Source organism: Lactuca saligna, chromosome 2 (genome assembly GCF_052625555.1).
Source record: "Lactuca saligna cultivar CGN05327 chromosome 2, ASM5262555v1, whole genome shotgun sequence".
NCBI lineage: Eukaryota > Viridiplantae > Streptophyta > Magnoliopsida > Asterales > Asteraceae > Lactuca > Lactuca saligna.
The window spans coordinates 144,587,867-144,615,757 of record NC_136418.1 but is presented as its reverse complement, the minus strand read 5'-3'; the positions used below and the strand labels follow the sequence as shown (position 1 = coordinate 144,615,757).

Here is a 27,891-nt window from a genome sequence, read left to right as displayed (position 1 = left end):
ATCCACTCTCAATCTCTTAAAAAAAATAAACGTTAGAATCATAACGGATTTACTATTCCTTCTCTCTCTATATAAGCCATACTGATCATGGACCTTCAAAACCTAATCCAAAATTTATAAAAAAGAAATCTGATTTCTCTTAAAATTTTCCGCTTACTAGCTTCTTCCCACCATGGGTCTTGATGATTCTCAAATCTCAAATATGGAAAACGGCAATCTTCTTCCTTTGATGGTCTCCACAAACCCTAGAATACATTTAGCTCAAAAGGTATATATACATATACATATATCGATAATTATGAATGCAATCAACTAATGTAACGCATGCTGTAGTTGTTAGCAGAATTCATCGGAACATATTGTATCATATTCGCCGGATGTGGATCTGTCGCAGTTAATAAGCTTTATGGTGGCACTGTAACTTTCCCCGGAATTTGTGTGACTTGGGGTTTGATCGTCATGGCTATGATTTACACCGTCGGCCATGTTTCAGCTCACTTTAATCCGGCTGTCACTATTACTTTGTCTCTTTTAGGGTTGCATTCGTTTCAAGAGGTATTTTGTTAATTAAAAGCTGTTTAACTTAATAATTAATTTTATGATAGTTGTTGAATGCATTATGTATAGTGACATACATGCATGACAATTCTTTGCAGGTTATTTTTTATATATTATCACAGTTATTAGGATCGATTTCTGCAAGTGGAACATTGTCGTTGATAATGGATGTGACTCCAGAAGCATTTTTTGGAACTACACCAGTTGCATCAACAACACAGTCGTTTGTTGTTGAGATCATCATTACGTTTATTCTAATGTTTGTAATTTCGGGTGCTACTAATGATCATAGAGCGGTATGTTTTTTTAATTGGCCTTTTTTTTTTTGTTTTAAAATAAAATAATATTGTTTATTACTAATATTTGATTCAAAATTGAAGATAAAGAAGCATGGAGGGATTGCAGTTGGAATGACGATTATGTTAAATGTCTTTGTGGGAGGGTTAGTTTTTTTTTTATAATTTTCTTGATATATTTATGAATTAAATTAACTTAAAATTTTGATTTTTTTTAATGAATTAATTATATATAATTAATCTAGACCAATTTCTGGAGCATCGATGAATCCTGCAAGGAGTCTCGGACCAGCTATTGTGAAGCTTAACTTCAAGGGGATTTGGGCGTACATCTTTGGTCCACTCATTGGTGCAATTTCTGGAGGATTTGTTTATAATTTGTTGAAGCCGACTAATAAATCTTTTTGTGAGCTTTTTAATAAAAGAAGTTGATTGTGTATTGTGAGAGATTTGATGTAGTTTTAGGTGTATTGGTAATAATTGTTTTTAGAGTTTGGGATAAATTTGTTTGATTGAAGGTGATGCGATTCCTTTTAAAAGTTTCTTATCGTATATATATTTTGACTTATTTAACGTACTATACCAATGTTAATATCTTTACCAATGTTAATACAGGTTATTGCAAGTGCATAAAAAATAACTATATTTTGGTAGTTTCGAGGCTTAAACATTTATACTTTATTAAGTGAAAAAGACAAATCTAACTAATCCTCATAAGCTTCAATCTAAAAGATCTTTGGAGGATTTGCGAAATGCTTGGCACAATGGGGAAAGTATATGTCACGAGGAAATTATCGAAGATAAGGAAGCGATTCTCTTTTAGTTCCCTTCGTAAGGGTGGGAGATGACAATAACTTGATGAAGAATATGTAAAGAATTGTGGATTGGCAACTGCTATGTTTATGCATAATGCATGTGTAGCGATTTCACGCAAAAATTCTAAACATGTGGATTATAGAAAGAAGATAAGAGCATTGTCGATGCTCTTAGTTTTGAAAAATTAAAATGAAAACACTTTAAAAAAAACATTGTTTAAATCTTGAAAAAACTTTAAAACATGATGATAGCTTAGATATTAATGGTTTAGATTTATTTCATAAACTAAAACTTTTAAGACATATTATACATTTAGAACGTGATACAATTATTAATATATTTAACTACATTAAAAATTTAGTTCTTTTCCAAATGCATATGTTGCCTATAGGATTATGTTAACTATTCATGTAACCGTTGCCTCCTCAGAAAGAAGTTTTTCTAAATTAAAACTATTAAAAAATTATTTAAGATCTACAATATCACAAAAAATATTAAATGGATTAGCAATTTTATCAATTGAAAAACAGTTAATAAAAGAAATTGATTATGAAAATTTCATTAAAGAATTTGCATCTAAAAAAGCTAGAAAAATTAACTTTACGTCATAAAATATATTCAGAAAAAATATATACATAAAAAAAATTTAACTCCGCCATTTGTAAACTTTTTAGTTTATTATTGCTGATCTCAAGCCTGGATAAAGGAGGAGGATTTATAACATTAAGTATAGTAAATATCAAAGGGCCCCAAATTGTTGGTTCGCTTAGAGCCCCCAAACTCGTTGAGCCAGCCCTGAGCATTGGGTATGGACCGGTGTTCTAACGTCATCTTACATGTCACATCAACCTTAACACCGCCATAACACCATGTAGGAAATGGTGTTCCAATGTTATAACTTGTTAAGAGGTAGAAAAAAGTAAAGAGAAAGAGAAAGAGAGAGAGAGAGAGAGAGAGAGAGAGAGAGGAGGAAGAAAAAAATGATTTTGATTGGTTCTTATTCCCGTTTCAATAAGTGGTGATGGGCACGAGAAATGCCATGACGAGAAGAAACGAGAAGGGTGGGGGGGGGGGGGGGGGGGGGTATAATCCTAATCTATATCTGCTATACTTATAGTTATTACTAATCAAATAATTAATAAACATGTCAAAGAGAAAATACGAATCAGGTGCTTCAAAAAGGAAACGAAAAATGCAAGAAGAAGCTTTTATAGATAAACAAAAAGGTTCGTTTTTAAAATATTTAACTACAAACAAAAATGTTGATAATGAACAAGAACAAATTAATGTTGATAATGAACCAGAACAAGCTAATTGTAACACCGTTAAATTTCAAACAATTTTTCAATTAATTTTAATAAAAACATTTCATTTCCAATTCATCCCAAAATCATATATCCAATAATTTTCATCAAAAACACAATACAATCCATAATCCAAGATCTCAAAACATGTCATTTGCAAGTGTGTACGGATCATGTCGGCGTCTTCCCGTGATCATCACTGGTACCTGAAACACATAACACATAAACGGTAAGCATAAAAAGCTTAGTGAGTTCCGCAAAATACCACATACAACACATACGCCTTTCTAGGCCATAACTCCATAGGATCTTCCGATCCAAGTGTCTTAGGGGATTTCCATCCCATAACTCTGTTGACGTTCCGGTCCATATCATACTCATATCATAACATATCACATATTTAACATGCATCACATAAACATCATACACATAAGACCTTCCGGTCACACCTAGTTACCCCATCGGGTATGGCATAGTGAGAAGACTCACCTTGCTGATGTCGGATAATCACTCGAGCTCGATTCCCTGACGTATTGTCCTCCTCAAATGCGATGATCTTAGCTTCAAATCCACAGAATAGCAACCTCCTTTGCTTCCTCTTGGTTAGGACCTCCTTCTTCTTGCTAAACAACACCACAAAGGTCAAGAATGGCCTCCTTTCTCTCTCAAAACGCTCAAGCACTCTAGGGTTTCTCTCTATGGACTGGTAGCCGCAAATGAAGGCCATAAGGGCCTTTAAATAGGTTCCAAACCCGATAAATTAGGGTTTCTTTCGTCAGCTCTGACTCGGTGAGTCGCTCCCCTGACTCGTCGAGTCCCCTCATTAACCACGTCATCCAGTCGCGACCAGACTCAACGAGTTTGAGCACCAACTCGTCGAGTCACCCTGCATAAATAAAGAATTCTTGAACTGATCAAGAAGGACTCTAATGGATTCTTGAGAAACATAAGGAGGAAACTTCCTAACTCGGAGTACTTCTAGGTAACCTACTTTCCTTCACTTATGTCGCAGAAAACCTAAACCAAAACCTTGCATACTTGAACCGTAGATTCCTCTTACTTATTATGTTGAATCCATCAAAACGGAACAGACCGATGATGCTCCAACAAAATACTCATTTCTCCTGTGACACTCCAAAAATCATAAAAACATAAAGTTTTCAAAACAACCATTAACCGTCATTGTTTAGAAAAAAAAACCATTTTTTTCAAAAGTAAAATCATATCGGAGTATTCCAAAAATCAATATCATGAAGATAGAAAAATGTTCACTATCAAGGCTTCGCTTTCCCACAACCCTCTAAGGTATCTTAAACAATAAACTAAAACTCTAAACCAAAGACTAATGAGTTCCCACAAAGTACCATCACACAACATAACATACTTTTTTCTTGTCCCAGATCCATGTTTTGTGTGATATAGTTTTTTAAGTCGACCATTTTGTATGTTTCATTTGGTTGTGCTGTTAAACTAAAGACTGGACAAATCATATCGGATTCATTGACTTCAAGTTTTACCATTCAATTTATTCATAAAATGCAATTTGTTGATTCCTTGCAAAGTTCTGGTTTTATGCTCTTTTGTTGAAAATAAGTTAGTTTATTGTAATTTACAGTTTGGTAAAGCCCTAAAAAGAGATTATTAACTAGCTTATAAGCTACTTTCCAAAATAATACGATTCATAAAACTATGATTCAAAATGTCTATGAATCTTGCAAGTTCTTTACAGAGAGGTGGATCGATCACTATTACCAACTTTAGAGAACATAAACCAATCATCACTACTAATTTAGTAAACAAGTAACAACTAACAAGACACCATTTTAAACATAAGCATCAAAAAGTTACATTAAAAAGATGATTTTTTTTTAAAAAAAAAAAAACTATTTTTATAAATTTAGCTGTAACAAAGTCAACTACTTCCAAGCTTTTCCATAGCTGTCGCGCAATGTAACCGTCCGGTTAAAAATGAGCTTTTCCGGTGTTGAATCCTTATCAGCCACAAAATAACCTGATAATTTTCAACAAATTAACATTTATTCAATTTAAAAAAAAAAAAAAAAGTTTTATAATTTTTTATATAATTTACCAAGTCTTTCGAACTGAAATTTGTCGTCTACTTCTGCATGTTTGAGAGATGGTACAGCATATGCGCATGGTATCACCACTTTGGAATCCGGGTTTAAATCATCAAGCCACTTGTCAAGTTCTCCAGGATTCTGTATTTATTTAGTATATATATTAAAAAAAAGGATTAAATGAAATTAATTGGTTGGAAAACTTTATCATAAGAATAATAGCAAATGACGAACCTCAGAAAGAAAGAGTTTGTCAAAAAGTCTGACTTCCACTTTTAATGGATCAACTCCAGGAGAAGGCTCTGCAACCCAATGAAGAACACCCTGTGCATATAAATATAAATATAAATAAAATAAAAAGTGTATGAATACAAATATCATATATAGAAAAAAAAAATTATATAAAAAAATTAAAAAGCTTGCTGGGTTGCCTTTGGTTTTGTCTTTTTGTCTGGATCATATTCAACGTGTACTTCAACAACAGTCTGTTTGTCTTCAGAAAGTATTACTTCCATACACTTGATGGGGTATGCATATCTGAATGAAAAGATATTGTTGGATTAGAATTTGGTATATGGTAATTGAAGAGGGAATGGAAAGCAGAATGAAAATTTGTGTTTTTCACGTAGGAATGGAATGGAGCCATCCATATAAATAATTTCATGTTGTTTTGTTTCTAACAAAGAACATGTTTGAATGGCTCATTCCATTCCCTCAAGCCAACCAAACATGACAATCCATATTCCATTCCATCTGTTTGTGATTCCATTCCATTCCATTATTATAGCAAGCAACAGACCTGAGTAGAACAGTCTTTCCAGGAGCAAGCCCATAATAGTCTTTTGAATCCTTCATTCGAAAGTCAGATTGCTCGATATAAACAACTTTCGAAAAGGGTACCTGTCAAGAAAAATAATAATAATAATATAATGCACTCATACAAAAAATTTTAAAATAGAATTATTAATAAAATAAAATGCCAACCTTGTAGTAAGAAGATGGATTATCCCCTGGTGCATCTGGCCATTTCTTTGCATCAAGTTCTGTTACTAAACTCCCCTCAAGATTCGTAATAACAACCTAAAAACATTAAAATTTATTCCTATTGTAACTAAAGAGTTTGTGGGGAATAATATCAACATAAATCACATTTTTGGTCCCCAAAAGTTTTCTCTAGCACTTTTAGTCCTCCTTTGAGGTTTTTATAATGGTTGTGGTCCTTGTTTCAAGTAAAATGACTACTTTTTTAACCAAAACTACTGGACCAAAAAGAGTCGATTTACTTGAAACAAGATCCAAAAACATTACAGATAAGGACCTAAACTGCAAGATAACTTTTATTGAGTGGCCAAAAATGTAAATTACTCTGATATTAGAGTAAATTACATTTTAGTCACTCAATAAAAGTCCGATTTTTACAATTTTGGTAACCCTAAAGTTTTTCTTTTGCAACTTGGGTCCTTAATAACAAGTAAAATGACTATATTTTCGGATCATTATTGGAAAATCAGTTGTATTCTATTCAGAGACCAAAAATGTCACAAGAAGCCAAATCGTAAGATAAAAGTTTTGGAGGGAGGAAAAGTGTAATTTAGTGTAGATATGAAGAGTACCTTTAGTGGATGCAGGACGACCATTGTACGCGAAGCTGTTTTATTTAACTCTTCACGTACATGATACTCGAGGCGTTCCAAACGTATCATACTACCATCACTAATAAAGCACCATAAATAAGTACAATATGCTTATCTATTATTATAATAAAATAAAAATATAAAAAAAAAAAGAAGTTAGAAATGACTACCTTCTTGTAATCCCAATTCCTCTAACAAAACCATTTATTGCAGTTGAAGTCACACCTCTTCGCCTCAATCCAGCTAGTGTCATTAACCGAGGGTCGTCCCATCCATCAACATAATTTTCAGTCACAAGCCGATTCAACTATAAAAAAACACATGTCATGTCATTATATTCACTTTTATTTATTAAAAAAAAAACTTTTTTTGACTTACCTTGCGTTTTGACATTACTGTGTTGGTTATATTCAAACGTGAATATTCCCATACGTAAGGCTGGTAAAGGCTTAGGGCGTCTAGTAACCAGTAGTATGAAGCACGACGTGTCTCAAATTCAAGTGTGCAAAGCTACAACAAAAAAAAATATCAAATATTTTTTTATTTAATTTACCCAGGTAAAATAAATATAACTGAAAGACCTGATGAAACATAAATTTTACATTTGGTTGTATAAAAACGTAGTAATTGAACCAAAAACTAAAAATGACATCATTTAATTTGCAATTGATTTTTTCAATTTTTATATGTATCTTAAACTTCTAACTTTACTCACTTTTGTCTTTCTCCATTTGCAGCTTGATAACTTCTTATGAAGAATACTTCTATTATCTAAACTTTTATTTTCTATATTCTCACAAAATAAATCATTCTTTCTTTCAACCCTGAAAGCATGGTAAGTTCAGATTATTTTTTTTTTACTTCTATTTGTACCTAAATCTTATCATCTCTACTTTTTTCCCCATTTGCAACTTGGTTTTCATGACAAGTTCTTAAAGGAAAATACTTTTTTTTTTAATTTAAACTTAATAGTTATACTTGTATGCTTAACTATTAGTATCCTTCCAGTATATTGCCGCTTTCTTTTTTAATTTTATCAGTATGTTTATATAAAAACACAAATACAAACCCAAAAACCTAAAGAAAAACATACTGAATGTGTGATATTTTCAAGAGAATCCACAATGCAATGTGCATAATCATAACTTGGGTAAATACACCACTTGTCTCCCGCATGTGGATGAGGTGTAAACTGAAAAAAAAAAAAAACGAAAATCAATTAATGCAAAAGAATATAGAAATATATATACCTTTTTTGATACTTACCTTGATTCGATACGCAATGAGGTCATACATATTAAAATTGTCACTCTGCATATCTTGTTTCATTCTAAGTGTAGCTTTTCCTTCTTCAATCAACCCACATTTCATATCATTAAAGAGTTTAAGTGATTCTGAAATGGGCCTATCCCTCCATGGACTATTCATCTTTTTTTCTCTGTACTCTTTTATTTCATCACCACTCTATTAATAATATAAAATATGAGTATGAATAGAATCAGTTCAAGTTTCTGTATACTAAAACAAATAGAATAAAATATTTAATTCAATAATAAACCTGGTGATCCACATAGGCATGTCCCCTGCGGATGAGCTCCACTGCTAAATCATACAGTTCTTGAAAATAATCACTCGTGTATGTGATCTGAAATTTTTGAATTGCAGCAAAAATAGCGACATACTTTACTCCTTTTATCAATATATGCAATATACTTTAGTGGTAACATATATATATATATATATATATATATATATATATATATATATATATATATAATCACATTGCTATTATGTACAAATAAAGTATATTGTCCATATTGGTAGCAAAAATTTACCTTGAAAGGTTTCCACCCCATCCATCCTACAATTTCTTCAATATGATCGATGTATTCTTTTTTCTCAGCTTCAGGATTTGTATCATCATACCTCAAGTAGCAGCCACCCTCTCTCTCTTTTGCAAGACCAAAGTCAACAAACATAGCCTGCAGCACATGCACATCATACTCTGTAACTTAAAACTTAAAACTTAAAAGCAAAGCAGGATCTATATATGTTTACTTTAATCTCTAATGACTTTTGTAGAAATAGAAACGTACCTTTGCATGACCTATATGTAGGTACCCATTTGGTTCTGGTGGAAAACGGGTAAGAACTTTTCCTCCTGTTGTCTTTAAATGTTTTTCTAATAATGCTTTGGAATTGCATGCTCTGAGCACAGGTCTATCACTGAAAAATACTTCTGTATGCACCTGTCAGTTGTCACACACACAATCACAAACATATTGAAACATGCCAAAAAGATAATACAAATAAGCCATGAGTCAGACAATCATAAAGGTAACCTTATAATTCTCCTCGGGTGAAGGGAATATTAAATAAGGATTGAGTTCTTCTTCAGATGGTGTCTGTTGAGGAGTTTCTTCAGGGGTACTTTTGACCTGTAAAAACTTATATATGAGAAAGACTGAAAGACAAAAGCATTATGCTTTTTTAGCTGTATCAGTATATAATAATATGCAGTCACCTCTACTTTAACAGACTTCTCTTTCTTCTTTTTTACAGGCTTCTCATTATCTGCTGCAGTCTTTTCACCAAGTAAAGCATATAGCTTTGAATCTATAAGGTTCTGGGGAAAGATACTAATCAATTTATAATAAATAAATGAATAAACGATAGAAATGTTAACTTATTCTATCACTTGATAAAACAAGACAAGAAAAGTGAGTTATTTAACTTATTTACCTTAACAATCTTTGGATCTGCCCAAGGCTGCTTCTTTCTGACATGAGCAAACAGATCACCGACTGAAACCAATCAACAAATGACACATCAGACTCAAATTCAACAGTTAGAAATTAAGGAAATACAAGAAAACTGAAACTCACCATTTGTTCGATACCGTTGCTCCAATATTGCACTCTTTTTCTCTTCAAAGATTTCATCAACTGTTTTTTCTATATCTTCAAGAGAGACCTCAACCCCTGTTTGCAAAGAAGGGCTTCTGTTATATTACTCCACAACAATAAAGGATCTCAGCATTATGCATTGTTAAATTTTTACAACATAGAATGAAATGGATGAACTAAAACATAACATACCAACTCCACAAGCTTCCTCAAATTTACTAATTTCAAGATCCTCTGAACCAGTGACTGTAAGAAATGCAAATGCAGCTTCTACCTGGGCAGGAGTCTTTATCTGCAATACCAACAGTATAGTCATTTTAATGATGGGTATATATTTTACTAATTGTTTTACCATAAGAATTAATCATATGAAAAGAAATCAAGAACCCAAAACCTTGGAAGAAACAATGTATTCCAGCAGCTTGGGACGATGCACAAGGGCATTGGCAGGAAATTTTGTAGCAACCTGTTATGCACAAGCAATCATTGTTATGGTACTCAAAATTTCATATTACTTTTTCTAACATAAAATATAAATATGGAGGCTTGTAGAAGTTAAATTTTAAACTACAAGTTAGCATATCAACATGTGCATATTCAAGATGGAAGACAAACAACATGTCAAAGAAAGAGTTTTACTGTATAAAGAAGATTGCCAGTAGACCGTTCGCATCCATCAGTAACAGCTGCCTACATACAGATACATCATTGAATATGAAACAAATTTATCAGAAATATGAAGCTGAGATCATTTCAAACAGAAAGTAAGAGAAGCTGCTTTAAAAGTGTAACTACTCTCTAAGCACCTGAGAAAGAGATACAATTTGACTCTCACAATTGCCAAGTTCTATTTATATGTTTATAGTTTTCAATCCAAGAATGGATTGTTTGGCTAAATCATATTGTCTTCTTCATGTGATAACAGTGAATATGTGCATTTCTGAGCCTACCCAAGCCGAAATTTGCTAGCAGTGGTTTGAAATGAAGATCGATGAAACAATGTTAAACTTATATGAACTTTAGCAGCTTATGTGCAGAAATGTTCAAAATCAGCTCAAGCCTAAATTGACAATGTTTTCTAGTCACTTTGTAACCTTTATCATGAGCCTAAACAAAAATCGAAATGTAGTCAAATCTTTGTAAAAACAATCTATGAGCGTAAAACAAGTCAAAAACCATGTTTTGTCCTCTTTTAGCTCAGTAGATATATATAATGGGATAAATTTTCACTACAAAAAATGCATATCACTGTCAAGTTGTTTGCAATTTGTTTCAATTGGGAACTCTGAAGACAGAAGCATGTTCTTTTAATAAGCTCATCTCTATAATCTCTCCAGAAAGACTTGATGTAACTGTTAATAGGAACAGCTCGATTATGACATACAGCCTCAATCACGGATTCCCAAAGGAAACAATCAAAACTCCTTGAATCTACTTCAGACTAATCCAACGCATACACCAAAATAAGTTGTTCGTGATGCAATTGCATGCAGCCTTATGAGTATCAGTATCAACCATACCTCGTTAATCACAGCGACAAGGTTCGTGGTGACTTTATTGTTGGCGATGGTGTTCTCTGCAGTGCGCTTATCTAACCCAATCTTCAAAAAAAGGTCAAGAGCTTCCACCATCTTTCTCCACCTCAATTGCTCCGAAATCTGTAGATTCTTTCTAGAGATTGCGTATTGAAATAAACCCCTGTAATAAACCCTGCCAAATGTAACGTTTTCGGTGATGAAATGATTTTGGGGGTTTTCACGTGACGAAACCCTAGAAGGGTATTTTCGGGATATGGAAATTTTTGCTTGATTCTCACGGCTTAGGAATTAAAAAGATAATTACATAAATCCACCTTGTAGTTTATAAAAAGTCTATGTTTTAATGTGCATGATATTTCTGTTTTATCCGTTTACAAAATTCATTACTCCAAACAACAAACTAAACATCAGGTCTCACAAATTATTTCGAAGCTTTGGTACATACAACAAAACTAAACAACAGGTCTCACAAATTATTTCGAAGCTTTGGTACATACAACAAAATAAACAACAGAATAGGTTCAAATCAGCATAACATGTGGCTTTCGAATTAACTTTGCAAGAAAAAAACTCCATGTACAGATTCGAACAGTATGTAGCATTGTAAGGCTCAAATCAACAGAAGAGGTGGATTTCGAACAACATTTGCAAGGAAAAAAGCTTAATGTTACCTGATTCGGAGTCCGTCGTCGCTACCCTGCTGCTTCGGAGTGGAGGATCGAAGTCCGGTAGTGTGTCGTTGCTTGCTACCGCTGGTGAGTAGCGGTCGAGTTCACGAGATTGCCGACAAGGTTAAGAAAAAGGGTCGTCGGCTGTAAGTCTCACTCTGTATGCGACGATGACAATGAAGAACGAAAGTCGTCGCTGGGGTCTACCGTTGTTCGCCGCCTTGCGCGGGTGAGTAGATGCTGCCGACAGCCGTCCGCCGGTGAGTGGAAGTCGTCAAGCCGATGGGATCGTCAGCGATGGAAGCGACGGTGCGTGTAAAGGGGAATTGGATACGATGATTCTCTGATAGATAGAATCATACATTTTTAGGTTAGGTTAAAGTCACTTAGGGCAAAAAATGTAATTATATATATATATATATATATATATATATATATATATATATATATATATATATATATATAAAAGTGGATTCAATTGAGAAAATAAAAAAGGTTGAGAATGGGGAATCATTATCAGCCATTCATTTAATCTAAGCATAAAAAGACACGGATTCTCTCCCCTGATGTTTTCAATGTTGTCTCTTCCATCTGTACCTTTACCACGAAGATGTCGACGCTGGTGTTGATGCCATCGTCACAGTCATTGTAACAATCAAGTTGATGATACTTCATCACTTGTGAGTTCTCTTTTGTAATTCTATCATGATGTTGTTTCTTTTATTCTAGTTGTGCGCTTCTTTGCTTTCACCTCCTCCATATGCTCCTCATCCTCTGGATCCTCCTCTGGGTCCTCCTCGATCCAACCTTCGTTCCCCTTATTGGGAAAGTAAGGGTCTCCGGGAAGGCGAAAGCCTTCCATGTCGACTGTGTAATGATAGAGGTATAAGAGGTACATAATGAATCTAGATGTATGGTTCTATAGTATCCTATAGTATTTTTAAACTTTATGTTTGGTTCTAGGATTTATTTGTTTAGGGTGTTGGTAAGTTTTAGATTTGTTGTTCACCATGACTAATCCCAAATGTATGTTAGTCATATCTTGCATAAATATAGTTGATCACACTATATTTATCCAATATATGATTACGTAACAATCTAGGTTAATCGTAGTGTTCAACTTATCTTTTTACTTTTGTGTTGTTCTTGTTATGACGTCGATCTAGTATGTATGTATGTACTTATACTTTACAAAAATATCATTATATTTTAAAAGTACAATTTTTAGTCAGAGTGTTTTACCCTCATTGTATTTGTAGTTTATATCCTACATGGTTTGATATACTTAGTTCACTGTAAACAATACTCTGATATCAATCTGTCACACCCCAAACCAGGATGGCAGAAATGTCTGGGTGGATGACTTCACGAATCGTATCACAACAATATGTATAATAGTGTTCAAATAAAAACACATCCATCATAAAAATAATTGAAATAGTTACATAGTTGTAAGAGTTGTAGGGGTGTGCAAAAAAAACCGCAAGAATGAAAAACCGAACCGAACCGGCCAATCCGAAACCGAAAAAACCGGATATCAACGGGTCGGTTTTTGGTTTTCATATTTAGGTATCCACGGATAATTGAACCGAACCGTTTGATTGTGTGTGTGTGTATATATATACATAAAGTAATATATATATATATATATATATATATATATATATATATATATATATATATATATATATATATTTCATTAGTATTGTTTTGATTGATTTATGAGTCTAATAAGATAACAAAAATCAATACCGACATCTCCAATTTTGTAATTCTAAATTCATTTGATTTTCTTGTTATTTTTATTATTGTATTTATGATATAATTTATAATATATGATATTTGAACTTAATTACGTTTTTTAAACTTCATTATGTTTATTTAAACTCTTTGACTTACTAATTTTAAGAAAGAGATAACTAAAATGGAGTTTGTAGTTTCAATTGAATTTAATTTTTTATATTTTACCAAGTATCCGTGAACCGAACTGTGGTTATCCGCTTTCATACGGTTCGGTTCGGTTCGGTTCAGTTTTTTTGTCAATACGATTCGGTTTCGGTTAGTGCGCATGAGGTACCTGTCCCGTGGTCACGGTTCACAATTTTATTACTATCCGAACCGAACTGCCTCGTGAACACCCCTAAAAAGTTGTATGTTTCAAAACCAATTACAATATGATGATGAAAATATTTGTTTGACGCCTTAGCGTCCCATTCTCAAAAGCTTGTAGTTACCTGTTTTAATGATTTCTTGAAAATACAAGTAGTTTTGAAAGTATCAACATTTAAGTTGGTGAGTTCATAAGAATTTGTGTGAAGAATTGTAGGCCTTTCCTTGTAAAATGATAGTGTTCGTTTTCAGAAAATTCAATATTTTCCTTAAAAATGAGTTGTAGGTCTTAGAGACCCCAATACCGAAATGGATAAGTATTTTTATACTTAAAATAGTAATATGTAGTTTTAGTCTATATAAAACCATTTGAATGTATGTTCCCCGTAAACTAAATGTATCGTTGATTCCCCATGTGAGTTATTATAACCGTGCTAAAACATGGATGGTCTGTTACGACGTTCTTTAGGCGTCAGAATGTTATAAACATTTGTTACCCCAAACCTACCGGTCTAGCTGTAGCAAGCAACTTAGGTGCGGGATTGTCAGTCTCGTATAAATCTATACACAAGTATCACGCTATCTTATGAGATATTCTGGTTATAATACATGACTTTTATATGTACTCTGGTAGGTACAATGAAGACTGTCTCACAAAAATTGATTTAACGCGTTTACATTTTGATGTAATGAAAACTTTTGTATGTATAATTATCGTTTCCCATGATAATAAAATGGTATAAAATAATTATATAAATCTTTATATGATTATCCGCCTTGTTAAAAAATGTTACAATAGTGTTAATATCCCATAAACTATACATATTATAGTTTATTATAATATTTCATTTGTATGTGTATATATATACTAGTAGGGTACCCGCGCGATGCTTCGTGCGTCGGTTGGGGTACGGAGAATAATTTTTTCCAATGATTAATTTATTGCGGTCGATTAGTTTCATTTTCGGATGATGGTATGTATGATATTTATGTCCATGTATGTGTGTTTGCATGTGTGTGGGTGCCTAGGGGGTGTTCATCATTAAAATCATTTAGATTATTTGAAAAATCTACACATCATTGAAGTGTCCTTAAACTCACTTAAATACAAAGCTATGAAAGTAGGATGCTATAAAGGTTGCTTCTTCAAAAGTATAATGTTGTAACCAAAACATATGAAAGTAAGATGATATAATAAAAAAAGAAATGAATGCGTACTATTATTTCTCTCATTTGACAACAAGATGTAAATACTTGACACCAATAAAATTTATACCCTTTAAAAACTAAAACTACAAGAATTTACGAGCGTAAATAAATTCAACCAAGAAACAACCATATTTTGGTCCTACTTAACACTTTTCCCTGACAACATTACAAGTAGTAAAATATAAATACATAAATTTACTTCTTGGAGGATTGATAGCATGGAAAAGTCAATTACATGGGAGATATGTCACTCAGAAGACTAAACATTGCATATTTTGACTATAAAGATACTAAATTTCAAAAAAAAAAAAAAAAAAGACCATCACCCTATCGTGCACTGGTTCAATTTAGTCGTTCATCTCTACAGCTTGTATGTAGGTTTTAATGGCGTAATACACCTACTAAAAGCATGTGTATATTTAAACAATTAAAAACAATATTTATTTGAGATAAATACCAAAATTCATGACATAATAAAATTATGAAACTAAAATTCATTGTTTTAACAATTTTGGTTAATAAACTACTAATTAATATCATTTTGCATCGAATTCAAATATGCAAAAAAAATTATATTGCTAATCTTTCATATCTTCAATGCAAGAGAGATATATGATGTACATCTATTCTCAGTTTTATGAAATTAGGTTTGCACTATATTCTTGCTTAGTTTCCTTTTACTTAATAACACACATTAACACATACATAGATATTACATAATAATTTGTAATGACATTAAACTTGAAAACAGTTAAATTTAACATGAAATTTTATAGTAGAAAAACAAATATATTAAGGCTGCAAGAATGTCAAAATGAAGGACAATGTGCATAGGTTGGATAAAGGCTATATAAGCCCTCTAAGAAACTAAGACCACCACCAATAAACCAAGTAAATAGAAGCATCAATCACCAAATTGATAATTGGAAGGTTCTCAAAGTTTGGTGATTACTGTTTTGGTATTCGGAATAGCATTCTATTCCACCATGGTTGGTGTAACTATCGTGAAAAGCATGTATTTCAACTGGGGGGTCACCATTCTTCAATTATAGGTAATGGTGACGACCTCCAACTTGTTTTGGACCAAATTTTAGGTATATATTATGCATATTCAAGAACGGGATGCTTGATTCCAACTCCGATTTCAATTATAATTCCAGTTTCATATTTCACTAATAGGACTAGGCATCCAATCAAAGAGGGCATTCTTGTTCGGAAGCATTGAAATGCTAATCAAGTTGGTACCAGGGAACTCGGCTGGAATAGTAACAACATATTAAGTTCAATAACCAACATAAAATAGAGGATTAATAATAGAAAAAAAAAACAACACATTTTCATCTATTTTTTTTGTATTATATCATCCTACATTCACTTGTTTCTATTTAACATTGTAGCTTCAAAATCTACCCAATAAAAACAGTGTGCAGAGGCAATATGGTACTAAAACTATAAAAATTGATTTTTTTTTTTTAATTATAAAATCAGTGTGTAGAGGCAATATGGTCTAAAACTGTAAAAATTGAATTTTATTAATATAAAAACTGTGTGCAGGGACAATATGGTCCTAAAACTGTAAAAAAATGTTTTTTTTAATATAAAAACAGTGTGCAGGGGCAATATGATTGTAAAACTATAAAAATTGAGTTTTATTAACATAAAAACAGTGTTGTAAGTTGCATATGGTTTTTTCCCCAAACAGGTGAATAAAGTATATAGCCAACCTATAAGAAGCTAGTAGAGAGTATAGATCAAAAGATATACAAAACTAAAGAGTATAATATACCATTGGAATATCACCGATATTAAATATCAACAAACATTGGCCTAACTTAAGCTTTTCCATGCTTCTTGAGGTTTGATCTACTACCATTGGAATATCTATGGAGCTCATGTATAGGTTTGTTGAGTTGGTGTCTGCTCACATGAATACCTTGATTTCACCCATAACAGGTGAAACTGGTACAAGGGAAATATTATCCTACAGGAGGAAAGACAACAAACTTGTGTGTAGGGTAACCCAAAACCATGCAGAACAGCATATATTGCACTATAGCATCTTTTACCATTTAGAACATGCATTAAGCATTGAAGCAACGTTGGAAGTTAACCACTCCCATTCGAGTGTAAATGGTCTAAGTTTTCGATTAACGACCGAACCATGAAGCTAGTTGGAGGGACTACCAATGGAAGGAACATTCCCTGAACCACAATCAAATATATTTTCCTTTTAGCAATATCCAGATATCAAATCAATCATAACTCTAGCCACATATACAATGTCATATGTCAAGAATCACAATCAGAACATACTTCATGGATGAATGCTTATATCTTGTACATAACATAATTAACCAATTACTCTAACGGCTTCTGAGATTCAAATGCATGCAACTCCCCAAAAAATATCGTATGCATGAAGAAATCATCATAAAAAAAACTCAAAATACAAGATAAATGTGAGCCCTGTGATAATACCTTAAGAGATAGGATGATGAGTAAATATATATTGATGACAAAATTGAACATCAATGCAATTATGACATTAGAACTTAAAAGAATCAGCACCTGTTACAAAGATCATCATAAAGTAATTACAAACAAGTTTAAAAGATATAACATGAAACTAAACAAACCTATTTCAGAATGAAAACAGGGACTCACCTGAGGTTTAACATTCATAAATAAATGTTATAATGTTATATGAAATATATATGTAGGGAAAGAATGAAAGCAATTTACCAGAGACATAGGTGTAATCATGTTAAGAGAAATCATTAGCATTTTGAAACCCCTACATTTTGAGCTCATCCATGTTTTGAAATCTATAAAAAACAAAGAAAAAATTATCAAGAATTCGAAATATTAGTGCATAAACATAAAAGATATGTATAATCACTCTAAGATCTCGTAAAAAAATTCAAAAAAAACTAATGAATGTATTTTGTTTCACCTAATTGGGCTTGTGACATGAGGTGTCATATGTTGATGATTCCATTCATTGTTCATGACTTGCCACTCCTTGTTGCATTCATGGTTATTGACTGTGAATCAAATAATTAGCCTACAAAATGTTGGTGATTTTGTATCATCAATGTGTATTTAAGTGTAATGGATTGACTTATTGACCAAAAATTCAGTCTTGATGAATATTAAACAAGTAAGGAAGGTGCAGAGTGCACACTTGTTTGAGTTTATTCAAGATTCAAAGTAAACTGTCATTTAGGGGCGAAGCCCCTAAACGAACGGGGGTCCGGGGGCAGCGCCCCTGGGAGCGGGGTCTAAGGGGCGGCAGCCCCTAGCGGGGTCCAAGGGGCAGAGCCCCTGGCTGGGATCCGGTTTTAGTGATAGTTTGTGACTATTATAACATGTTTTGACAGTTGGAGTAGCTTTTGGACAAAGAAAACTACCTTGACAGTTTTCAGACAAATGATATACTTAACAATCACGAAATGATATTCTTTGGTCATCATTTTTTCCTGGTACAAGAACAATCACGAAATCATAACTTTATATTCTCCATTCTAGAAACTCTTATGAGTCTTATCCGATTAAAGGTTGGGAGTACCACCCAAATACTTTAATCTGAAAGTGTTTAACATGATTCTCAGGATTTCCAAGTCTTTCCATACCCCAGTTTTCTAACACAAAATATAAAGCACGAATAGGAAAATGAAGAACTCACCGTTGATTTGGACAACAACAGAGACCACCACAACACCCATTAATTTATCCTGATCAGTGGTTAATTCCACAAAACCAACAAGAAATCAAGCAATAAACAAATAACTTTGACTAATAAGTAGGTACCGATATGCTCGTATACCTTGACAAGAGAAGTAAGTACTAATTCAATGTCACATAATCTTACCATCGAAACTAAAATAAAGAAAACCAACATGTACCCACTGATGTTGCTTACAATGAATTGAATGAAATCAAATAAATATTGGCCTGTTGATATAACCACATAAGAAAGATAGAGAAAACTGGGTTGAGAAAATGGTGAGGGTTCTAGAGTTTGTGTGCGTGTATGTGAACGCATATGAATTAGAGGCTAAGGAGGAGGATGCAAATAGTGGATAGTTACAAACCCTCACCATTTTCTCAACCTTATATCATTCAAAACATTCAATTTCTGCCAAAAAAAAAAGATAAAGACCGAGATACCAGGCCGAGATTTGGGGGAATAAGAAGGAAATATATTGATTAATTAAATAATGTCTGAGATTAAGGGAGAATAAGAAGGAAACAAATTGGTTGATTAAATAGTATCGTTTAAACAAAAAATGTATTGGTAGTTGTACAATATGTATTGAAGCTTATACCTCTTAATTTTCAAAAAACATCTAATATGCTTTATATAATAGTATATATATATATATATATATATATATAGAGAGAGAGAGAGAGAGAGAGGTTAACATGCTTAGCTATTCATAAATAACAATTATCTTGCATCTAACGCCAATAAGTGAGTCTTTATTATGAAGGGAAATTTTCATAAAAGTCTTAAAATTTTACCCTAATTTACGAAAATGTCTCAAACCAAATTTTGTTTAATAAAAAAGCATGAATTACCGGTCAAAATGGCGATTTGACCATATTTTCCCGGTTTACCGGTTTCTTAGTTACATGTTTCATTAAAGTCACATTATTTTATATTAATTTACGAATAAGTCTCAAACTAAAATTTAGTGATGATTTGGCCATTTTCTCCATTTAACATAAATTTTACCGATTTTATCGCTGGCATGGACGCCTAATCATTAAATGAGCCGATGAGATGGATATGTTGGGCTATATAATGTTATGTTTACCATAAAACTTGATATCTTGATATATTATATATATTTTAGAATATAAAATGCATTCGACGAATACTGTAATAATCACATTAACTAGCAACAACTACGCCATTTATTATGTTTATAAGAAATTTCAAATTGTCTATCTAATCTTATGTAACATCAGCTCATTTCCTGCCATTTTTTCTTGGAAACACACATTTTATTGGTTTTATTGCTGACCTATATACATGGTGATAAATGAACCGATGAGATGGATATCAAATTTTACAGTAAATATAGTATTATATAACTCATCGTACCTATCTTATCAACTAATTTAATGACTACGTGTCTAAATCAACAATGAAACCGATAAAATGTATGTTTTATGGAGAAAAGGGCTAAATCGTCACTAAATTTTAGTTTGGGACTAATTCGTAAATTATGGTGAAATAATAGGACTTTAATGAAATAGATAAGTAATGAAACCGGTAAAGCGGGAAAAAAGGGTCAAATCACCATTTTTACCGGTAATTCATGTTTTTTTGTAAAAAAAAAATAGTTTGGGTTTTTTTCATAAATTAGGGTAAAATTTTAGGACTTTTCTGGAGATTTCCCTAACATTAACATTTTCATTTTTCTAGTTTTTGACATTTTACGTCACAAAACGGTAAATAGTGAAAATATAAACTATGTGAAACTTATTTTTATATTTTTGTAATATTTAAGTCGAGTTAACTTTATATGTTTAAAACAACATATTTTTGGTCAAAACCCACAAAAATGGTACCATAACCTAGTTATGACCATATTTGTTAGTAAACCCGCTTTTACATAAAATGATAGATTTTTAAGGTTTTTTTTAACTAAATCTTTGGTATTTTTAACTAGTTTCAAGACATATGTTCCAAGTAACATATTTTGGTTTATATCCTACAAAAATGGTGTAATAACTTGGTTATAACCATTTTTGCTAGAAAAAGCCCTATTAAGTTCATAAAAACTCTAGTTTTTATAGTTTTATGTTTATTAGTTTTCTTTAGAACATATAGCATGTTCATACTTGTTTTTCATAGTTTTGTATTTTAAAAAAACTATTACATCTAAATGTTCATAATGCTAGGTAATAACATTATTTCATATATTTAGCACTTTTACACAAAACATAAGTAAGCATGCATAACAACTTGTATATTTATACAAGTTTACTTGTACCCCCCCCCCCCCCTTCCCCCTAAAACTTGGAAAAATCGAAATGAAGGGTGTATTAACTCACCTTGAATGGATTTCTTAGTGGATAAAGAGGTGAAGATGGAGGTTTTCAAGCTAAGAACAATTGAATAACACATGACGACTTGAAGATCCTATAGATAATAACACATGATAATGTGTGTGAATGCATTGAAACTAGTTTATAAGTGTGTATAATCACCAGATTATGAAGGAAACACTTACCAAAAACTGATCAAGAACTAACTTGGAAGAATTTAGTTATGAAAGATGAGAGTTTTTCCTTGAAGAAGAAAATGATGATGATGAAGGGCCTTTCGGCCGAGAGTAAAAGAGAGAGGGGGAAGGGGGTGGGGGTGGGTAGGGGTATGGGAGGACAAGTATTAGACTAATTGTGTACTACCTTAAGGTGTAATGTCCGTAGATTCGGGCTAGTCAATTTAGAGACGATAAGCGTCAAAAATGACTTTTTGGTAGAAGATTATTTAGGGTGGATAATCTTAACTAAGTTGTAGTGGTCGTGACAAGAATTCCGGAGATATAAAGAACGCCGAAATCCGAGTTATAACGAAGAAGTTATGACCTGCCGAAATTTCGCGACAAACCGGCACGACGCTGAATGACCTAAGATTGAATTTACGTTAGAGTGATATTTATCCTTAGTGATCTAAACGAAAGTTGTAGAGTTCGTTAAACCGAGAGCGTGCATAAAAAGAACGCTTAAATCTGACTTCACACACACACATGGGAAACACCATCTATAAACTTTAAATGCACATCAACAAAAACACTTTAGTTTATCTTCTAGAATCATAATCTAAGAGTAAAAACATGAAGTAAGAAGCGACTCTTTCACCTGAGTAAGATAGGATGAACAGCAGTAGAAAAACCCTTTGTAGTTTAGTTACCCGCTATCGCATCAACCAACCAAATTAAAAAATATTTTTAAGCACAAATCGACCTCACTAAATATAAAACAAAATTAAGAAAAACCGTCAAAAGCAAAAAAAAAAAAAAAAAAAGGATAATCACCTAATATTAGGTTATCGATGTAAATGGAATCCAAAGTAACCGAAGCGGGGTTTCTATTCGGAAAAAGAAACACGATGATGAGAGGAAAATGATAAATCATCAAAACATATACCTCTAAAAAATAGTGCTTCCCTGGGTGAGATGATGATGTGCCTTTCAATCAAAAGTAGATAAGTTTGATATTTGTTTGTGCATAATCGGGTCGTTCCAGATATACGTCTGGTGAGTGTGTCCACAAACCGTAATCAAAATCTCAGTCGAAGATTTCTAAAAAGCATGAGAAGGGGCACATATTGTAATCGTTTGTGGTTTACCCGACTCCCGAACAACAGAAATTAGGACATATTTGTCGATGAGGAAAACAATGGTTTCTGTAAGGCAGTTTGGATTTGTAAGAGAGGTAAGCGCCAAAAGGTAGATAAATCAGTCCCAAGCATCGGCGGTGACCAAGGAATGAAGCGGTGGAGACAGTATTATCTCGAAGGTGGATAAAGAGGCGGTGACTAAGGAATGAAGTGTGGATACGCACATTAATCCGATTGTCATTAGTTAAAGTGGCGGTGAATCAAGCAATAATAGAACACGTTGTAAATATTGAAAAGTAAAAAAAAAAATTAAAAGAAATCCACATTTTTTTTTTTTTTTAAAAGTTCTGCCAATAAAAACAAAGTATTGTTCCTACAGGGGTTGTTATTTACTATATTATATAATACAAGACCATCGAATATTTAGTTTACTAATAATGTCATATATCCTTATAGACTATTACATGGTTATTTTTAATACTTTCTCCTTTAAGTTTGTTTGTAGATGAATAGGATCAAGAAGATTCTTTTATTTTTTATTTTTAAATTATATTGGTATCATGATTAATAAAATCATTTGCATAAAATATATATTCTAAAATTTGTACTCTAATTTATATTCTAATAAATAAAAATCTTTTTGGTACATGTCATGTTGTTATTGATATGGTCACAAGTCATTTTGTGGTTATTTTCAATTAAATTTTTTTCACATGACATTTTTGTGGTTGTTTTATTTTTATTAAATTTCATATAATATTTAATTAAATATATTAATTGCAATAAATATAATAATAAATGCATTTCAATTTCATTAATTGAATTTCCTTTTGATTTCAAAATTTGTAAATTAAAGATTATTAGTTTATTTGTTTATTTATCTAAATTATTTGTTTAAATTTAAAAGAGAAAAAAAAATATTTTAATTCTAATAATTTAATAGTTTTCTAATTTTCTTATAAATTCAAACTTTTCAAATATTTAGAGTTTCATATATTTTTTAAATGAACTCATATAATACATGGGTTTCATACATAGTTATTGTATTATCTACATTAATAAATAATAATCGTTTTGACACTTGTCCTCTTTTTACAGTATGTGACATGTTATTTTCTTATAATTTAGGTTTTCTTTTCACGTAGTCTAAAATAATTACACATCAAATTTGATAATAATAGTAGATATGATGTTTAAGGCCTTTAGTAAAGAAAGTCTCATAAAACGACAAAGTATATTACTAATTTATGGCAATTAAATTATGGGAATGATTAGGATAATTTTATATAATTTTAAGTTTACTTTTTAAAAATTAGATGATTTATCGGAAACTAAACCGGAAATAATTTAATGGAGCTTTAAAATTGAACTACAAATCATCCATGCAAAGAATTTTTAAACTTATGGACCTTAATTTAAAAGTCAAATCCTCAAAATCTTGACAATTTTGAATGGCTTTCCATTAGTTTGCATGAATTAAGGAAAGGATGAGGTTTATTTCAAATTTCGAATTGCAAATTCACCTTCACTTACGGTAAAAATTATTGTCATATTTTTCTCTCGAAGGTTCTAACGATAGACACTTCATCTTGACTGCTCATTATCCTTTCATTGAACATTGGCTCATTAGTGAATTATGTAGGTAATGCTTTCTTTCCCATCTGTTTTATGAGTTTTCCAAATAATACATGTAATCTTCATTATGGAAATTTTTATACATGTGTTATCGTATTGATTGTCTCCCACGCCTCTTCTATATTAAATTCTTACCTTTTTTTTTGTGGGGGTTATTTTGATTATGTGTTTGATTTTTTATTTTAAGTTCTGCGTTCACGAGAAGCATCTCGATTTTTGATTTTTCTTTTTATGGTTTTTACCTATCCATTGATTTGTCGGTTCTGTGTCATAGGAGCGACAATGATACCCATAAATTTCTTGCTTGGATTTTAAGTTTTTGGCATTGTTAGACTTCATCAAGCTCGGTTGATTCCTCACAAATCTTCATACCAAAATTCGCTTTAGATTTGAGTTTATATTCATACCTTGAAATTTATTCAATTAATTCAACAGAAGTTAGTTGCCTGAATCTACTTAATCTTTGTTTGTTTGGGAATTCATCATGAATCATGTGATTGGTGGGAAGTTCAAGCTTGGAAGAAAGATTGGTACCGGATCTTTTAAGAGCTTTATTTGGATAATTGTTTCCCTCATATCATAGTCTTTTTGTTTTTATTGTTCTTATGTAATAGTTTTGTTATGTTACATTTGTGAGTGATTTCTTTTTCATTATAGGAGTAAATGTTCATAATGGAGAAGAAGATGTTGTCAAGCTGGTATATATCTAGGGTTTTCAAGAATCTTTAAAACTAAGCGCCCACACAATGTAAGGCCAAATTGTACATGCTTCTTCAAGGGGGAATTGAGTTTTATATATTTCCGTTTTATCTCTCTTTTCTTTTTCTCTTAACATCCATTTTAAATAAAAAATGTAATATACCATTTCGTGGATATCACACAATTTATTTTAATCAAATTTCTAAATTAACAATCTTATAAATTATATAAACGTCCGCTCTAAGATTTACAACGTGTTGTATTAGGGATGAGCAAATGGACCGGGGAACCGGCCGAAACCGGTACCGGAACCGGAACCCGTTGGAACCAGTCGGGCCGGGACCGGGACGTTATTTTTGTAGATTTTTAGAACCGGGAACCGGTAGGAACCGGAACCGATATAACCGGAACCAGTAGAACCGGCAAAAACCGGAACCGTATGATGCTATTTTTAAAGGACCGGTTCCAACATTTGAAGACACGACAAGAACAGGTAGGAACCGGGAACCGGTAGAACCGGACCGATAGAACCGCCGGGCCGGTTCGGTTCTTGATTTTGGCCGAAGCCGGTTCCCGGTTCCGGTCCGGTTCGGGCCGGTTCCGACCGGTTCGGTCCTTTTGCTCATCCCTATGTTGTATATAAAAAATGCTTAATATTTATATTTTCATATTTAATTGTTTTAATTAACTTTTGTAATACACGGATCTCACTACTAATATATATATATATATATATATATATATATATATATATATATATATATATATATATATATATATATATATATATATAAATAGCAACAATGGTGATCTGAATGCTTATGTGTTTATTTATACGTATGCTTAATGAATTGCGATCATGACTCTTAAAAATATTTAAGTTTTATATAATATTCAAGTTATATATATATTTTTTTCACTTTTTTTGTTTAGAAGATGTCTTCGAGAAATGTTTTCCCACCCGTAGACTTTGGTCCATGTCTTTTTGGAGAAGAGGACATGCAGACGTTTTGACATCTGTGGTCTTCTAAAAAACAATCAATCTACGAGAACATGCAGACGTAATTAACTTTCCGCTCGCATACATAAGTGTTCAAAAAGAGCTTCTCCAAAAAAATAAACACCATCTTAATATGTTAGGCCACCTGCTATGCATTGAATTCATATATGTTCAATGATTGCAACATCAACCATTCACTAACTATATTACTTTATCCATTAAACTTTTTACTACATTGTCTATGGAGAGAAAGAGAGAGAGATTCTATTGAATGTCATGTCATCAACCCGCAATCCATTCAACTCATCGCCTTCTATCCCCCTCATTACTTTTTCCCCCTTCAACTCTCGATTAACCCCCCATTGGAGATAGCCTTCTGGATACAATAGCCATAACAATGGTAAAATATCTTACACACATGTAGATCTTTAATGTGATATCAAATTCATTCAAAATTGATTCCTAAATGAAAGTTAATAATAGCAACAACCACCTAGTTTACCACCATCAAAATTGTCTAGAAGCTGAACAATTGCACAAATATCATATCAAATTCATCATGTAATGTAACTTAAAATCACAACAAAAAAATTTAACAAATTTTCAGGGCTATTCATCAGCTTCGGTTCTCCTTCTCTTCTTCCTTTCAGGTCCTTCCAAATTGCCAATTTCTCCCCCATCAACCTCTACATTCTTCCTCTTCTTCTTCTTCTTCTTCTTTTTCTTCTTGTCTTCACTCTTGTCTTCAACATTATCATTTTTAGGAACCCTAACATCATCTTCTTCTAAATTTCTTTGGCTTATATCAGATATGGTTGAAGCGTCTTCATTCGCCTTTTTCTTCAGCTTGTTGTGCTTTTTAAAGTATACAAGCTCGTTGAATGCCACAGAAGCACGACGAAGATAAGCTGACACCGATTGAGAAGCTCCATTGTCGGATGTTACAAATTTTGATAAGATATTGGCAGCTTTCGAGAGATTGACAGCCTTCGTAGATACAATTTTTCCAGAAACAGTTTTCATCTGAATCCAAAGAAAACAGTTTACAGATATATGAAAATTATACAATTCAATCAACAGAACAAAGATGACAATGACTAAGTCTAAAACAATGGCGAATTGATTACTGTTTTCCATCATATTTTCTAGGGCAGTTCAGAAATCCATAGCGAACGGATGAGCTAAAACATTACGAAAAAAGTACGTAAAATACCGCCATTAATACAAATTACAGACGAGAACATAACCTAGAAAGATTAAACAAACCCTAATTTCTTGTGAAGCAATGAAATAGGTGAAGAAATAATATGAATAAGAGAATGAACAAACCTGTAATCGATTGAAACGAACAAGTGGCCAGAAATTGAGAGAAGCGCAGACAATTGAGGGAAGATAGATATGATTCGAGAACCGAGAGTGCAAAGCTTTCAACTTTCTTTGACTTCGTTCTCCGTTTTCCTCAGCTCCTATTTTGGGCGGCGAAGGCGAATTTTCGACCCGTATGGTATGACCCGAGGTTTCTTATGTGTCCTATTTGACCCGTCTAACTACAAACAAACTGCATTAGTTTACACCATCTTTCTAATATAGCCCCAATTTTTTTTTAGAGTAAATTACACGAATGGTCCCTATGGTTTGGGGTAATTTGCGCGTTTGGTCCCTAACTTATTTTTTTAACTCGGAAAGTCCCTAATGTATGTTTTTGTTACGCGCTTAGTCCCTACTGTTTGTTTTTGTTACACGATTAGTCCATGTCTTATCTAAAAAGACTATTATTTAAATAGGAAAAAATTGTAGGATAGGTAGGATAAAGTGACAGGGGTTGGGTTTGGGGTGTGTTTATTTAAATATTTTAAAAAATCAAGGGCAAAATAGTTTTTTAGGTAAGATAGGGACCAAGCGTGTAACAAAAACAAACATTAGGGACCTTCCGAGTTAAAAAAATAAGTTAGGGACCAAACACGCAAATTACCCTAAACCATAGGGACCATTCGTGTAATTTACTCTTTTTTTATATAAAAGTCGCAAATTTTTAGAAACCTTTTATTTTTTACTTATTAGCATGTTACCAATCGGTCATACCA

General features: G+C 32.4%; 3 protein-coding genes across 4 annotated transcripts; 1 reads left to right on the top strand and 2 right to left on the bottom strand.

Moving 5' to 3' along the window:
• The first annotated feature begins 124 nt into the window (after nt 1-124).
• Nucleotides 125-1,286, top strand: LOC145030208 (putative aquaporin NIP-type). The gene is made up of 5 exons (XM_078978610.1): nt 125-268; nt 334-555; nt 657-854; nt 939-1,000; nt 1,100-1,286. Exons 1-5 carry the CDS (start codon nt 173-175, stop codon nt 1,284-1,286), a joined length of 765 nt encoding a protein of 254 aa, XP_078834736.1. The 5' UTR covers nt 125-172.
• Nucleotides 1,287-4,632: 3,346 nt separating this feature from the next.
• LOC145031932 (glutamine--tRNA ligase-like) lies at nt 4,633-11,352 on the bottom strand. The gene is made up of 22 exons (XM_078980587.1): nt 11,113-11,352; nt 10,232-10,282; nt 9,987-10,058; nt 9,785-9,884; nt 9,572-9,667; nt 9,429-9,490; nt 9,211-9,312; nt 9,029-9,124; nt 8,783-8,935; nt 8,522-8,668; nt 8,245-8,331; nt 7,953-8,150; nt 7,780-7,878; nt 7,065-7,196; nt 6,857-6,993; nt 6,666-6,765; nt 6,037-6,132; nt 5,852-5,952; nt 5,484-5,589; nt 5,287-5,376; nt 5,064-5,193; nt 4,633-4,985 (listed from the first exon to the last, which is right to left on the bottom strand). The coding sequence occupies exons 1-22, from the start codon at nt 11,221-11,223 to the stop codon at nt 4,891-4,893; spliced, it is 2,361 nt and encodes a 786-aa protein (XP_078836713.1). The 5' UTR covers nt 11,224-11,352; the 3' UTR covers nt 4,633-4,890.
• A 14,968-nt stretch (nt 11,353-26,320) lies between these two features.
• On the bottom strand, nt 26,321-27,347 carry LOC145029177 (uncharacterized). 2 transcript variants are annotated; one of them, XM_078977780.1, is made up of 3 exons: nt 27,137-27,347; nt 26,935-26,988; nt 26,321-26,830 (listed from the first exon to the last, which is right to left on the bottom strand). In XM_078977780.1, the coding sequence occupies exon 3, from the start codon at nt 26,828-26,830 to the stop codon at nt 26,417-26,419; it is 414 nt and encodes a 137-aa protein (XP_078833906.1). In that variant the 5' UTR covers nt 26,935-26,988; nt 27,137-27,347; the 3' UTR covers nt 26,321-26,416. The 2 variants fall into 2 exon arrangements, with proteins under 2 accessions (XP_078833906.1, XP_078833905.1); XM_078977779.1 differs by lacking the exon at nt 26,935-26,988.
• Nucleotides 27,348-27,891: the final 544 nt, after the last annotated feature.

Excerpts from the sequence above, each read along its gene's own strand:
- LOC145031932 (XM_078980587.1), bottom strand. The coding sequence starts at position 11,223 with ATGGTGGAAGCTCTTGACCTTTTTTTGAAGATTGGGTTAGATAAGCGC. Across the intron at positions 10,059-10,231 it reads CTGGCAATCTTCTTTATACA|GTTGCTACAAAATTTCCTGC; the intron begins GTAAAACTCTTT and ends TGTGCATAACAG. Across the intron at positions 7,197-7,779 it reads TTGAAAATATCACACATTCA|CTTTGCACACTTGAATTTGA; the intron begins GTATGTTTTTCT and ends TTTTTGTTGTAG.
- LOC145029177 (XM_078977780.1), bottom strand. The coding sequence starts at position 26,830 with ATGAAAACTGTTTCTGGAAAAATTGTATCTACGAAGGCTGTCAATCTC.
- LOC145030208 (XM_078978610.1), top strand. The coding sequence starts at position 173 with ATGGGTCTTGATGATTCTCAAATCTCAAATATGGAAAACGGCAATCTT. Across the intron at positions 855-938 it reads CTACTAATGATCATAGAGCG|ATAAAGAAGCATGGAGGGAT; the intron begins GTATGTTTTTTT and ends TCAAAATTGAAG. Across the intron at positions 1,001-1,099 it reads TTAAATGTCTTTGTGGGAGG|ACCAATTTCTGGAGCATCGA; the intron begins GTTAGTTTTTTT and ends TAATTAATCTAG.